The sequence below is a fragment of the Corvus moneduloides genome, chromosome 4 (assembly GCF_009650955.1).
Source record: "Corvus moneduloides isolate bCorMon1 chromosome 4, bCorMon1.pri, whole genome shotgun sequence".
Taxonomy (NCBI): Eukaryota; Metazoa; Chordata; class Aves; order Passeriformes; family Corvidae; genus Corvus; species Corvus moneduloides.
The window spans coordinates 51,983,169-51,999,308 of record NC_045479.1 but is presented as its reverse complement, the minus strand read 5'-3'; the positions used below and the strand labels follow the sequence as shown (position 1 = coordinate 51,999,308).

General features: G+C 39.4%; 1 protein-coding gene across 5 annotated transcripts in view; it reads right to left on the bottom strand.

Annotated features, from left to right (window-relative positions):
- Positions 1 to 3,479: 3,479 nt before the first annotated feature.
- Positions 3,480 to 16,140, bottom strand: part of CPED1 (cadherin like and PC-esterase domain containing 1) — a 142,516-nt gene continuing 129,855 nt past the window's right edge. For 4 of the 5 annotated variants that reach the window (XM_032106814.1, XM_032106817.1, XM_032106815.1 and 1 more), the window contains 5 exons: positions 12,866 to 13,086; positions 12,504 to 12,605; positions 12,208 to 12,295; positions 10,218 to 10,364; positions 3,480 to 6,584 (listed from right to left, as the gene is read on the bottom strand). In XM_032106814.1, coding sequence (XP_031962705.1) covers positions 6,357 to 6,584; positions 10,218 to 10,364; positions 12,208 to 12,295; positions 12,504 to 12,605; positions 12,866 to 13,086 — 786 coding nt within the window. In that variant the 3' untranslated portion in view covers positions 3,480 to 6,356. Of the gene's footprint in view, positions 6,585 to 10,217; positions 10,420 to 12,207; positions 12,296 to 12,503; positions 12,606 to 12,865; positions 13,087 to 16,140 lie in introns of those variants that run through there. The other variant, XM_032106818.1, reaches the window with a different exon arrangement.

The window sequence follows — 16,140 nt, the reverse complement described above, 5'->3', positions numbered from 1 at the left end:
GATTACAAAGAACCCTAGTATGACCACAATCATAATTACAATGCCTCTGTTAAATATGTAGAGTTAAGGAGGAAACCAGGTCTTGGTGCCTGAAAACAGTCTCTAGAAGCTGTTGACCTTGACTTTCAGGCTGGCCTTGATCTAACAGGCGAGCTTTGAGTATGTCTGCAGGCTCTGCTGTATGCATTTCACAGCTGAAGGTGTGTTATTTTGATAACTCCATCAGAGCTACAGTGCTGAACTGTTCTAGGGACTGAGGAGGCATGCATTAAGAGGTTACTAGACCCTGATTCCTTGTTATTGCACAGAAATGATGCAATGTAGAATTTAGGGAACAGTAATGGGTGGAGCAGTAAGACCTGTTACGATTTAACCTTTTACCATCAACAGCGAATCCCCTTGTATGTATGGGTTTTATAAGAACTGGGCAGGACACAGTGTCAAAGGATGTTGAAACAGGATTTTACAGTAGCTAATAGATACCATTTGCTGTAAAGAGAGCTCAACAAAGGCCCTGAGCTGAAAAAAAACCACACCTATCAGTCCACACAAATCATGTTTAAATTGTAATCACCCCAGTGAAAACTTTAGTAGAACACAACTGTGATTCTTTATTTCAAAGGAAGCCATTTGTGGGCTAGATCATGCTGGGTGCTGCATTGTCTAATGGCTTGCAAGGTCAGGTTTTCACGGCTTAAAGTGTTTTCCGTCCTGTTAAGATAAATAGGGGTTGGCAGGTTTCTTTGAATACATTGAAGGCATTAGAGCTATCATACCTAAAGCTTTCTGTAAATGTAAAGAAACTTTGGAGCTGGCATATGGAAGTAAAGGAAAAATACCATTCCGAAGTAATAAAACTCTGTTAGATGATCTGTTAGATGATTTGACAGCTGTCTGGGGAGGCTACACAATCATTATCAGGCAGAGTAGAAATACTACTTCAAACTTCTTAGTCCCACAGTATAAAAACAGAAATATGGAAGTTGATAATGACAAGAACAAAAGAAAATACAGAATATGTTTTTGAAACATGGCAAGTGAGAAACTCTGCCAAAGACAGATCTGGTCTTCAAACCCTGACAATAACCCATATAATTTATTAACTTTAAAGGGCTCCTGATGACTTTAATTGCACCTGCTTGATCTGCAGTGAGCTCTTCATAACCGCCCTGACTTTGTCCAGAGGTCTGAGTAATTTTTATTCCTCACTCAAGGATTTTAGTTCTGCAGTTCTTGTCTTCACCCAGAATCTACCCAGCATCCTTAGAGCAGCACTGGGGCAGGTGGTGCTGGCAGACACTGAGCTGTCTGTTTGAACCACATAGACTGTCACTGCTCAAAACAGATAAAAAAGTCACAATATTGAAAACACCTTCTGCTGTGGAAATGTTGTCCCCACAGTGAGGTATGGGAGGGAAATGCCCACTGCAGTGACTGTGTGAACACACCTCACTGTGTTAGGCAGGAGCATGCAGAGCAGTTCCCGCCCTTCATTTCATGCCAGCAAGCAGTGGGAAAAGTTTGTCAAAAGCTGGGAAAACGTCTTTGTACTTGAGTTTCAGCTGAAAGGGAGTGAATCCTGCTCCTCATTAGGGAAGTTCAGTACTAGAGGAAATGAAGGTGATGCTTAGTAGATGCTGTGTTTCATAAAGACCTTAGTTCAGATTTCATTTAAACATATGCTTGATTTTCAGTTCAGGGCTGCTTAATGTGGTGTCACTTGCCAAGGCTGTTGAACATGCTTGAGGGATTGCAGAAAGGGCTGCCCACAGGTGCTGAGAGCTGGCCAAACAGTCAGATGGAAAAACACAGAAAAGGGAGAAGTCCATCACAACAGAAACTTGTGCTGCAGAAGACTCTGTTATGACCCTACAGGCTCAACTTGACCATTGAAGTTAATGACTTGAGTAGTTTTCTAGAATGCTTAGCTCCAGGTTCTGGTCTAGGCTGAGATGTAGCACTATTTTTAGTACAATCTAATCACAGGTGAGTAAGCCTAAAATGCACAGTGTCTTTTTATTGTGTAGTCAGAGATTTTCTGTTCAATGGATAGTGTGAAGGCACCAGTAAATACTTCAGTTTATGTACCAGCACCAATAAATAGGTATGCCTGCATTTTACACAGACTGGTCTGGTGTTTTGAAAATTTACACAGGTAAAGATGGCAGTGGAGTTTGAAAGATGGATTTTTGCTTGGTAAAGGCAAGCTCCATGAAGAGCTAAGTGCTAATGCAAACTAACTGCTTAACACAACACAGCTGTTTTAAATTCATCAGAGAAAATCACTGCCCTAGGTAAGAGGCTTGTTCTACCCCTGCTGCGCGCTGTTGGGATTGACAAAAACATATTTTCAAGACTCAGACTGAATTTGCAACAATTATGTCTCAGATTTCCAGGAGCTGCTAGTCTGAAAAAACACAAATTTCTAAGGTCATCTGAAAGAAAGGCTGATGTGGAGTAGAGCAGGTACAGATCGGGAGGTAAAACAAGCCAGATGCAAAGCGAGCAGGCAAACAAGAAGGTAACACCATATTTTTCATGTGACCCTACAGAGACTTGTTCAGCAGTTTGAGTCTACAGCAAATAGTTCACTGCACCTCTAAAAATTGCTTTACTCTAAAAGAATAATCTGAAAGATCCCTGGACTGCAGTCAACTTAATATCACACATATCTGCATCTTCAAAGCATTCTCTTTGGCTCAACATAGCAACAGAAGCATAACTATTAGTGGTTGTTTCAACCTTGAGGTAATTTGATGCCTCGCTAACCCACCCACTAAGCAAATAAAGTTACTTTGATGTCCCTTTAATGTGTCACAGAAGAGAAAAATAAAGGCTTTGTATTTAACAGTGTGAAAGAGATTATTCTAAAGATTATCATTTTCAAATTAATACTAAGACTAAATATTGTATTTGTAGTCCATTCTTTCAGCACCCTGAAATCTGGCAACTCTGATGACAAAGATGACTTATCAAGGCCTTTACCTACAAAAAGGGAAATATTTTTTATTCCAAAGTCAGTCACTTATTCTGAAGATATTTTTTAGGACGGACTTGGTTATGGTGGCCAGGTGCCAATTCACTAACCCAATTCACTGTTCAACATCTATAGAGTTATATGAGAGGTGAGGAGTTGCAACTCATTGGACACTGTAAATTGTGCTCCAGCTTCAGCTAAAGGGATGCAAGAATAACTGAGACTACTGCTCTGTATATCAGAGTATTTATTTTGCAACACAGTCCCATTCTTTCTCTACCTGTAGCTTAAAGTATACCCTAGTTCTGTTCTAAGCTCCACATGCCGCCGGGCAGACATTGAGCAGGAAACTCCACTTCTCAGAGTACTTGTTTCCCAGCCTGAATATTTCAATCCTACCACTAATTCCAGGGCCACTCATGTCTGTATTACGAGGTGGAACTTAACTTGACAACTCAGTCCTTGGCTATTTTAATGGTAAGTAAGGGGACTAAGGTAAATATATGGACTATAGGAACACTTTAATATTTATTCAGGCAAAATGTCACAGCAGATACAATAATTCTGGAGTAAACTGTAGATAGCAACACGTGCTCTCACTGGAATTCAAACACAGTAATTCTTTTATTGTCTCAATCCATAAATCTTAATGCATATGAACAAGCAATCCTTGCATGTCAATCTAAACTCTCGCCTTTCACATACCTAGATACTAGATATATTTTAAAGTTAAATAACAAAAATGTAGCTTAGTATTCTTTGTTTATTCCTAAGACTACATGTATCATACATAGTGTTGGAAAAAGCTTATTCAAAGAATTCATTTAAATAAAAATCAATTTGCAAATTGTACCAATGACTTTGTACAGACATATTAATGTACATAGACACGTAAAAAATAGAAAACACACAGGAAAATATACACTTAATACATTTGAAAAATATTAAGGTTTGGAAAACATTAAGACATCTGGGTGTACAGCACATGTAAACCATTTCATGGTGAAACCAGAACTGATGAATTGCACATTCACTGATATCCACTACAGTATAACAAAGTCAGCTCTTTCCTTTTCATCACTAAACTGATGCTTCAGCAATAGGTTTTGGCTAAAAAACCCAAACATAAAAACCCAGTTAATGCCTTAAAAACATTTGTGTATGAAACAATAACAGTAACAGCATGTGGATTTAAACGAGCTACAAAAAAATCTTATCAAAAGCAGAACTGTAATACACCTCTCATCGATCATCTTAATACCAAAGACATCTGGCTGTATTTTGCATCTGCTAGTATTAATGATGATACTCTATCCTTCAGCTTTAAGGTTGTGCAGCCCTGGATTTCCAGACCCAAGAGAATATATCATTTGCATACAATTATATTCTTTAGATAATCATATTGCTCAAAACCAAATGCTGATATTTTCAGTATTTATGCACAGCTCCTGACCCATCTTTCATGTAGATCTCCATGCCAGGGAAAATCTTACACTGAAATTTGGGGATATTTGCTGTAAGCAACCAGCAGCATACTATACAGAAACAGAGGTAATCATACCATCTCACTAATTTTAAGTCACTGTTTAAATCCAGAACTTTTTCAACATAGTGAAAGGTGTCTTAAATTAGGTATGCCAGATCCTATTTTGGAGGATACTCTCTATCACCTAGAATGCCAAACTCCATATTGCATGACAAATTCCTGTTATATCTTTACATATTTTACCTGAAGGAGCACAAATTCACAAAACTATAGCTGGGCATACAGACTGTTAAGGATCTTAGGCAAATACTAAATGTTGTGTCACGAATTTCTAGCCCGACTTCTATATAGAGTAGCCCCTCTGTGTGCTACTAAGGCCAATAAGATGATGATTAGTTCCTTGCTATAATTTGTTTATTCCCTGACATTGTTTGTGGCTTCCTTTAACAAAGCAGAAGCTAGTGGAGGATTGTATGTAAAATTGCGACAGGGAAGCATGACACAGAACTCAGCAGACCCTTTGTTAGACTTGCACTTGCCTGGTTAAAACTCCCTTCTCTAATGCATGGTGGGAGAGTGGCCTTGATTGCCTGCTGCGTGACTGGATGAATAAAAATCCGTAACTGGGTGATTTGTAGGGACAACAGTCTTACGGGTTGCCACTAACCTGTCACCCAGCTGCTAATCCTGGACCATGTGTGGTTTCCCATCGGGCACCACAGCTGTGAAAGAGTGACACACAGCCTCTCCCTGGGGTGTCACCCACAGAAGGTCTGCAAACCCTGGGGATGTAGCTGGGCGACAGCATGAAACTGCAGCTCAGAGAAGGTTTGAACTGAAACTGGCACTCAGAGAAGGTCTTCTCCCTGCCAAGCAAGAGATGCTGGCAGTATATTCTGCTGCCATCACATCACATCACATCACATCATCACATCACATCACATCACACTTCCTATGACAGATTAATTATCAGATCCTGAAATCCTTATGTGTGCTTGCAAGAGGGGTTTTTCTTATGTTTGTGGTACTGACTTCACACACTGGCAAGTATTTTATAAAAAATTATGACAGAAACGGCACTTCCATCCAGGAAGAATACTTGCTTGGCTTACAGGCCAAGGTAGACACTGAAGTGCTTATCTAAGCATTCTTCCTGCATATGGGCACTCTCCTAAACTGGGACCATAAATAAAGTTATGTTAACAAATTCACTATATTTACATGTTACACTGAGACATTTACAGTCTCAAGTGTAGGTAACCTATCTCCCTATTACCTTCAGAACATGCAAAAAACTAGAGTAGGTATATAAAAAAATAGAGAAGAGATGTGTTTTCACTAAAACCACTAGAGTCCAAAACTCGACGTCACCAGTAAAATGCTAATAGACATTTTCAGATTCTATAAACCAAGTGTCTAAACAGAAAAGGTTTGATATGGAAGAGAAACCTGTCCACATAAATTAAACTCTTTAAAATGGAATGTAGTCAGTTTCTAAATACATTCAAATAGTACAGTGTCTCTATAAATAGAAAACTAGATAGTGCTGAAGACCTAAAGCAGCCCTTTCCAAATGTTCAAGTGAATATATAGGTCTCTTTTTGCTATCAATAATACACACTTGCTTGAACTACAGCTGTTCTAGTCTTTGGCAACAGTTCAAGTAACTTCCCCTCTTCTCTCCTTTGCAACCCTCCATCTTCCATTTTCACACAGCAGGGTCACCAGGGCATAACTTAATTTCATAAGGTTTTTGGAAAAACACCACATGTCCCAAACTCTCTTTGTGTGCGTGCAATCAATCAAGGAAGCATATCACAAATCCACCATGATCCTTCAATTGTCACTCAGGCAGTGGCACTTCTCTAGTCTCAGTGCTATATCCAAGAGAGGCTATGTGCTGACAACCTCCCTCTTACTTGCACAGAGCCTGCTGAGAAGGATTTCAGAATAAACTTGATTTATTGGACCTCGGACATGATATGGGGACCGAGAATTTGTTGCATAGTCCTGCAGTTGTGATGGTTTGCTTTGACTGCCGAAATATTTCCCCCGTGTATAGCGCCTCGATAACGTCATTGTTATGTGTGGCCTTTCTTCAGAGGGATTGGATTTCACCACCTGCAAAAGAAATGACATATGTGAGTGCTTTCTGCCTGCACCTAGAAAGACAGATACACAGCTGTGTGTGCAGAAATGCTGAGGCAGTTGTCCATGACACAGGTACTGATACTCTTACCTTGAGGTGCAAGTTGCTCATAAAGAGTATTTTAATAGCAAACTTGTTATGTTACGAATTAAAGTGCAAGAACATAAGTTTTGAAATCTACATGCATAGGCCCATTATACTCGGTTGCTTGACTGTAATGCCTTTGTGTATTAGACTCTGTTCTCTTCACTAGAGACAATTTACCTTAAACAATAAAATTCATACTCAACAGCTTGTCCCTGTATTTTTAGCATGTGAAAAAACAAACTCATGACTGCTTCAAATTGCAGAAAGGTTTAAATCTTGCTCTGATACCAAGCACTTGAGGCACATATAACATGTCTCAGCTATGAGCCCAGTGAGAATGCCTCACTCTGAGGCCTTGATGCAAACCTGGCCCAGCCCCATGTTGAGATGAAAACCCTCATGTGTTGTGTTTCTCCAAGAAGGGAGTGACGGTGCAATTTAACATCCCTCTCCCCAGGACACCACACTGACATAAACACAACATGATTCAGTAACTTAGTGCCAAAGAATGCTCCACCTTGGCCCCTGAAATATGTATAAAGCTCTGGGATTATCGTGTTCAACTCGTATGGAAAAATACCATGCTCATGGGACTAACAAGTGAGAAAGTGAAAGGTATGGTTGTCAGGAACTTAATAACTGGGGGGTGGGGGGGTGGGTGGTCTCCTGTGAAATGCTGAACGTCTTGTCTCAGTGAATACTCAATCACTGATGAATAATGAAGCAGCTTTGGGAGAGACAAAACTTTAGAACCTTGCACATATACAGGACAGAGGACCTCAGCCCAGGAAGTGGCAAACCCAGAGAAAGCAGAAAAGGCGGTTAACTTATTTCGAAAATAGTATATATATGCTGACTTGATAGTTCTGATGCCCATTAGTTATCCTGCTATATCAATCACAGCAGACACTTGAAAATGCAGAATTCATTTACTGATGCACATATTTATGCAGAAGCATGTTAGCTTTTAAAAACATAATGTATATGTACTGTCACCGAACAATCAGAATAAATGTTCATATGCAGTGAAGGTCATAATAAATGAAATAAATCATATAAAATTAAATGTGAGTGAAGAAATAACATGTGCAAAGGCTTGAAAGACTGAGCAGAGAGACTATGAGGGAGCTGGCTGAACTGAAAACAGACTAGGAATTACCCATGTAGAAAATTAATATATCCTCTGATCAATTTCATACAGCTAAGCCAAGGGCTATTATTTGTTTTCATGCAATTACTGTAGGTTCATTTTTCTTAATTAGTGTCTTAGATCTTACAACTATTTCAAAATGATGCCACCTTGAACCAATCACCCAAACTGCATTCCTGTTAGGCATAATCTCCCAGGAATGCAATCTAATGTTCGCCCAGCAGCCAGCCACTGATTAAGATACAAAAATCCCAGGGTTGCTCATTCCTATGATGTGATTATGATTTCACTGCCATTAAAATATGAAATAAATCTGAATTAAAAAATGGCTTCTATAATAATTTTATAGTGCTGAACAATCTCCATAAGCATTTTCAAAGAATGAGGTAAATAAAAAATCAAATTTCATGTGTACATAAAACCAGAAATATGTTTGGGCACTAAGTGCCAGGGTTATGCAAGATATTTTGTCCTAGCTCAGTACAATCCCTTTGAAAGTCCAGATTCCTCAGAATTCTGAGCAAAGATTGTAGAGTCTACAGAGGTAGAGATTTCTATGCTATCAGGGTCACCTGAGACCCTCTGAAATGAGTTGGTGGGAACTCAATTTTTCAGGCCATTCAGGGGAAATAGCTTTCTCTTCAGCCAGCTAGTGGGAACTAAATGAGAACTGCTCAAGGCATTTCTGTTCTTGTTTCCTGACTGCACAGAATGGCCAGTCCTCCATTCCTGCACAGCCGTACTTGAGCTCAGATGGCATTTACAGAGGGGTGCCATCTTCTGAGACTTTGGGAATGCCAGTTTTTAAGAGAAAGAAAGTGAAAGTACAAAGCACAAGATTTAATCTGTCTCGTCTGGTTTCAGAAAACATGAAAAGTGCTGGGGTTTTACACAGTGTTCTCGGCTCTGTCCGTGGGGGCAAAATGCCATTTTCCTGGTGCAAACTGCTTCAGCACCTAATGAAACTCCACTTGCCAGGATGCAGAAATAAGCTGATGACAAAACTATTAAAACTAATGAAGTATCAAAAGAACTCAAGGACTTTCTTTTTGCTTTCCTCAAGGATCAAGTCTGATTTTTGGTGCATGATGGATTCTACTGGGCATATCTATGGCTCTTTCAGGCACAATGACCTCTCAAGCCTCATTAATAACAGCTCTGTGAGCCAAATTCTCCCCTGATCCTCCCCAGAAACACAGGGAGATTCCTTGGGCAGAGAAGCAAGACCAAATGTGCACATGAGCTCATAGAAAATAATGGAGGAGTACATGAAAAATGCTGATGACCGATCACGCCCTGTTTTTCCACCCAGTTCCATAAAAAACATTTGAAATATTCAGTTTCGACACTCACTGCTTCACTCAAAAGATCTGTGGAAATTGCAACCATCAGCAATGACCCACAGAAACACCAGCATCTGTGTTCTAGATAAAAAAGGATCAATACAGCTGTCTGGGTAAAATGGACGGAGGCATTTGCTCCATGGGACTATTTATCAATCACATAAATTTCTACTCTGTGACTTACTCCCTCTTTTCTGGCTTCATTTGGACTGAGCTGTGTTTGTGCCTCTCAAGTATTGAGCAGAGTAGATTAAAGGACTGGTTAACTAACCACACCTGCTGATGTTGGCCCCAAAGCAGGATAGAGGCCCTGGCACGGGCCTGAAAACATGTGAGCTGCTGTGGAGCCTGAGGCGGAAACCAGCTGGGAGGTTGATGCATGGCACGTGAGCTCATGTGAGTCTGATAACACTCCCAAGAAAATTCTGTAGGTTTTAGTCAAGAAAGCAGGACTACAGGTGTGAGCGGGAATCAGCAATTTACACTTCTGTTTGTACAGTGGATCACTGTAACTATTCCAGATTATTTTTTCTCAGACATAGGAAAACAGATACATAGCATTAAGATAGGTCCTTCAATTTTAAGCTCCATTTTAATTGTACTTATGGTTTGATGTGAGTGTGCTGAGCTGCTCAGTTATGGAGGCATCAGTCAAAAACCTGTGAGACTGAGTAAAAAGAGACACTGAGTCCATGCAGAAGCAGCAGAGATACATAACACGTAATAAATAAAACAAGAACCTGGAAACTGTGCAACATCGTTTTATATGAGTTACCTTTGCAGAAGGGCACGTTTATTTTTATTTCAAGGTATCACCAGGCCAGCAGTTCAGCATGTCCTTGGGTGGCCTTGCACTCTGAGCAGTGAGGGACAAGTGCCACCGTACAAACTGCTTTCCCCACGATTTGTATTCAGGCCTAACTTTGAGTGACAGATGCTAACCTCACCACATGCCTTTTTGTTTCTAAGACCTGAAAGTCAAAATTTCTTAAATACCTGGGAATGATATAAGTGTAAACCATTACCTCATGGAAATGGCAGCCACACTTCCCTTGCAGGAATTCTTTGTAACGTCCCATGGTGATGACAAAGGTGTCAACCACTTCATAGCCCAAATTTTTTGCTGTATCCAGAATAACCAAGTTTTCATTCCACAAGTTTTGCACTTCTGCCTGCATTCCAGATAAAATGTTGCAATGTCTTGTCAGAAGGACTGTTTAAAGGTTACTGTGTCATGAAAATAAATAGCAAAACTGCATTTTGAATAAGCAATTATGTTATACTACAGACATGAATTACTATAAATTCACTCTTGAAAATAGCTACTACTCCAAGACTGATATAGGGTTTCTTCAGAAATTATAATTACTTTTCAGTACACGTGCAGCTTCCTTTATAGGAAGATTTCATGATAGTTTAAAATATAATTCCTGGGTAATGGTTTTTAACTTGTATTTAGCTAATGAGGTGTAATCCAGAAAAAAATTCCAATTATAAAGTTGTCTGTAACAAATAGTGAAACTGCTCCTTTAAAGAAAAACTCAGCTTCTAATCAAATTCATTGAGGCAGCTATTTAAAAGGGAGTACAGGACCATGGGTATCTTAAATATGGTTATACTGAAGAACAGATTATTGTTTCTGAATATACTTCAGGAAGACCAAGAATAGAAAAAAAGTTAGCTATAAAGTTGGCAAGGCAGTGGATTCGACACAGCAGATGAAAGGCCTGTGAGAGTAGCTGGGGTAATCCTGAAGCATACAAACCACACGGGTAATTTGGCATATGATTCCAATATTGAAAGGGAAATGAATGTTGGTTATGCACTGTAGTTGATTTCTGGAGCTTTTAAAATTTATTAAATAAGAAAAAGAAAAAGGTAAACCTGGGAAGCCTTTAATACTTTATCCTTGCCTCACGTACCCTGGATTGAAGTTCTTCATTCTAGGACTGAATTTTGCTGAAAACTATGACAGGAGCCATGAAAATGATTCTTCATGTTGATGACAACAGTTTCCTTAATTCATTCTATTTAGGTCATGCAGGTAAATTAAGAAAATGGTTTGAATCAATAAGGAGACATTCAATAGAGACAAGGCAGATAGGCAGTACTAACTTAGAAAGAATGGGCAAAATCAGACAGGGCAGTCTCTGTAGCAAAGGGAAGGGTGAGAGTAGCAGGAAGCCACATGCTGAATACAGCAGTGTGTTATGGTTGCAAAAAGACGTGGGCGCCAGTCCCCAGTGCACAGGGAGTGCTGTACATAATCTGTGAAAGGTAATAATTTTCTCTTTTCAACACCTGGCAATAGCTGGAGCATGACACACAGCACTGGTAGGCATCATTTACTCCATTCTGCCTTCCAGTGCTTCTCATCCATGCATTTTATGTGTGTTCAATAGCGAATCACTGTCCAAATTGTAAATAAAAATAGTGAATTGAGTGAATTACACAGCGCATTGAAATGAGCACATTTGTTACTCTGAGAGGCTTGGATATGATTTAAACTGACTGTAACATCCGATTAACATGCAAATAACAGGCTGGATTCATCAGTACATTCCAGCTGCTCTGTAATGTTCTGGCTTCATAGGTGGGTTAAGATGGATTTATTGAGTTGTGCAAGCCAGACGAGTGAGTCGGATCCAGCAGTAACCGTGGAGGAAGCCTGGGGAGGGCCTATGCACAGTGTGGCATGAGGAGCAATCTGCTCATCCCCAGCACGATCTCTCAATTTTGGCAGCTGGATTAATATTGGAGCTTCTTCTGGTTCTTGGGACAGCTGACCAAGTATGGCATCTCAAATGGCTCTCTGATTGCAGCACAATCCATGAAATAAGGAAATTGGTTTGAATCCCTATTAGTAAGCAGTATAAGCACATACAAACATTAACCTTCTTGGATCCACTTAAAATGTGCTCAGCAGAGGTTGTAACATATTTTGACCAGACAGCAAATTAGTGCTGAAATTACAAGTCTTCCATGAAAATGCACTCAAAATGTACTGTATCTTACCTGTGACAGAGAATGGATTCCATCCACTGGAAGGTGAAAGCCCATCCCTATGGATTTGACAATTACCAGGATATTTGATAAATTCTCCCTGTTTTGCAAATTGAAAAAAAGAACAAGGACACACTTTTTTCTTAACAGACACATCAAAAGACAATGCATACTTTATTTTTTTCAAAGTCATTTAAGTACACGTCTATGAAAAAAACAAATTAAAAGTTTGTATTTTTATAATTTTTTGTTGTTTCTCATAGTTTTTCATATCAAAAACTGGAATAACACCAAGTACATAACATTACCTGTTCAACACCTTTTGGATAATTAGCAGGTGATTGGAATTAAGCCACTGAACACCACCTACAATTAATACGGTCTGGTCTGTGTTCTCCAGGGGACGTGACCTGAAATCCAGAAAAGAAAAACAACACACGTTGCTTTAAACAGATGGCAAACATTTTAACTACACTGCTTTGCATTTCACTGAACTGTATCTGGCACCCTGATCAGAGGCCTGATGTAATTTCAGCTATTTTTTAACCACACAATATGGTCTGTGCAGGTTATGTTTTATTGTTTACTGATTTTAATTGTAAAATGTGTTAAACACATTTGGGAATAGAATGATGATACAAACAAGGGAGATACAAAGTTTGTACCATACCTCTGCAGCAGCTGTTCCAGTGCTTTTTCAAAAGTCGGTCTCTGGTTTGCATTCATCCAGAACTGGGGGTAGTAGGAGTAACTGATAAATGTTTTCCCCTCGTTGATATTGTGATAACATTTAACATCATGGGTCTTCTGCCATTCCTGAAGAGTCTTATTCACTCTTTCTATTAGATAATACATCATCCCTCTGTTAGTTGAGTCACCTATAAAAAGAATCTTCAGATGGAAAAAAAGATATGACTTAGAAGTACAATCCAGAAACCAAAGCTAAGAAAAGCATACGGCTAGTCGGGAGGTTTTTAAATGCTTCTCATAATGTTCCAGAAATATCTTTATGAACCGCCAGTACCCTGGCATCTTAATACTAAATTTCTCCTTTAGCAAAATCTGTGTCATTTGATTAATAAAAAGCTGTTTTGTATATTTTGAAGGCAAAAAGTACAGGTTATAGATGGCTATAGCTGCAAAATTAGCCCTGCATTTTCCATCCTTGGTGATAATTTCTTCTGCTTAAGCTTATATTTACTTCCATTTTCTAGTACACACTTGCTCTCATGATTGCTTGCAGCTTCCTGCAGTTTTTCCTTCAGTTTTTCATGTGGTTTGTTCCTACACAGCATGTATTGCTCTTAAACAAATGGGATTCATTAGAATTTACACCAAAGTAACACACACACACACACACATGCACACACAACCCCCATGAAGGATGCAGCTGCTACCTTATTTGTAGAGAGATGGCCTTTCTGCAGTTTCAGAGGGGAAAGAAAAGGGTCTTATTTGGGTGGAGGATAATCTGAATAGAGTCCTGCTGTGTGTGATGTGACCACCAGGAAGCACCATGGCCTGAAAGGGTTCTAGAAACCCTCCCAGGATGACAAAAATGCTGTAAGCATAGCAGTCTCTGCTGGGCTACCCTGAACTTGAAAATGAATAAAGTAAATTTGGGTTTGCTCCTACTCATTCCGTAGATTCCTCTGAAAAAACAGACGTCTCTGTATGGGGAGACTACAGAACTTAAAGTGTTGTGGGATTTTTTAAAATGTTATTGCCCTATTTTGAGTGAATAGGACTAGCATTTCCTTCTGATGAAGCACGTAATAGAAGAAAAGTCCAAAGAGTAGGAGAATCCAGTTCACTGTGGTTTACCAGTGAAACTGTGTGCAGAATCCATTACCCCAATCACCTCAGCCAGCAATCCGCAATGAGGAGCAAAAATGTAAAACTGGGATTAAGAAACCCATAGAGCCATTACACAGTAACAGCCCTGTTCTCTGCACAGAAATACTCAGCTTCTCCTATCTCCTCTGGCACTCGGGGTAGTTGGCATCCTGTAAACTGGGATTTTGTTGTTTCATTTCTTAATTTGATTTGGAGTTTGATGTTTTACCACTTCCACCTTGAATATTTGATGATGCAAATAAAATTGAGACTGCACAAGATGATATGTTTAAGGATATATTTCCAAAGCTTTTCTTAGAGATTTTATGTGGTAGAGGCATTTTGGACTACACTCATCTAACACATCTATTTATCTATTTATCTGTTTGTCTATTCCCATCAGGAATGTCACAGTTTTGAAAATTGATTCCACTTCTCACTTTTAACCCATTGTGATTAAAAATAAGCCACAACAGTGTACCAATGATACTTTCCACAGGAGAGAAGGAATTTCAGATGAGCATACCCTTATCCCTCTTGGTTAGGGCCAAAAACGGGCATGACAATGCCTTTAACTTCCTATGCCTTGCCCGTTGTGGGCTGCAGAGAAGCCCTTGATAGATTATGTATGGTAGCAAACAAATTTCAACTAGCACTGAGCCCACAGAGGCTCTTCTAACTCCTGTCCTGGACTCCTCAAAGCTGCTTCATTGAGGAAATTCTTTAACAGCTGCTCTTCATGCTTGTATTGCATAAGCATTTCTCTCACACGCAAGGGGGTTTCCAGCTTTTCACATCGTGTCAAAAGAAACCTCTTTAAATCAAGCATAACATGACTCACAGAAGTCAAGGATCCTTGGATCCATGGAAGGACTGGTTGCATATTCTTTCTTTCCCTCTCTGACAGACACACACATTATTTACAATTAGGAAGACAGTTCATGCTTAGAATACGTCCTAATTTTAAAATAGGTTAACTTGAGGTTTTATGCAACAATTCTTTTAGGTTGCAAAATCTCTTAATCTCTCCAGCCTGTCTATATCCTTTGTCTCTTTAATCTCCATTTCATAAGCCCATCACTGTAGTATCTTGATGCATATGTATTTAAAAAGCAGTTCTCAGATATTCACAGACAAGGCCATCATTAGCTTCTAATGTGGGTGAGAACACTTCTGTAAAAACCTAACACATTATTAGCAGAATAACAAACAGGCCCTACCGAGTTACACACGTACAGCAGTTGGTAGAAAATACAGACTGCTTCTTGTCTACTTCTAGTAACATATGACACCATTTTGTTATCACAGCACATGGGAATTGCTAAGGAGAATATTCAGCTATTAATTACACTAATTTGGCAGATGGGACGTTTTTATCTCATTCTAGTGTGACTAGAATTCTCATAGCTGTTTTCTCCTAACTATATTTGATCTAATCTCATCTACTACTGATTTCAAATAGCAGGACAACAACTTTCATGGGAAAAAAGGAGAAAAGAACCATGTCCAATGCCAATGAACATGATGCACAGATGTCTTTTTTGCCAACACTTTGCATTCACCAGCAATTTAGGTGTGAAGAATCATGCAAACATGTCCAAAGTCTCAAAGACTGCAGAGCACCAAAGATTAAGATCCCTTTCCCATGTTTTTGTTATGTCAAAATTAGAGCAAAACACATACACACACCCCAATCTACATCGTTAAACGATTTAGCATTTTAGGGCTTTGCAATTTTTCTATACCTACACAGGTACATACACATGAACAGTGGACCCGTGACAGAATTTTCAAGTCTGCCCTGGGGTACCTTGCTGGCCAGGTCTGGAGATGGAGGGGAACTATGTGCAGTCATTTAGTAAACCCCTATCAGAAGAAAGAAGTTAGATATGATCATGTCTTAAAGTGGCAGCTCTAGTCTGGAAATGCCATGATGCTGGGTGCCATATGAAAATATCAGGTGGGCCTTAGCATACTCCTATTGTTTTTGTCCTGATGTTCGGAAAATGTGAAGTAGCTGACAGGAGTCAGAGCAGATTCCTTTAGAGCAATCAGCATCATGAAACAGGCAACTGTTAAGGCCCTGACATACTTCTTCAAATACTATCA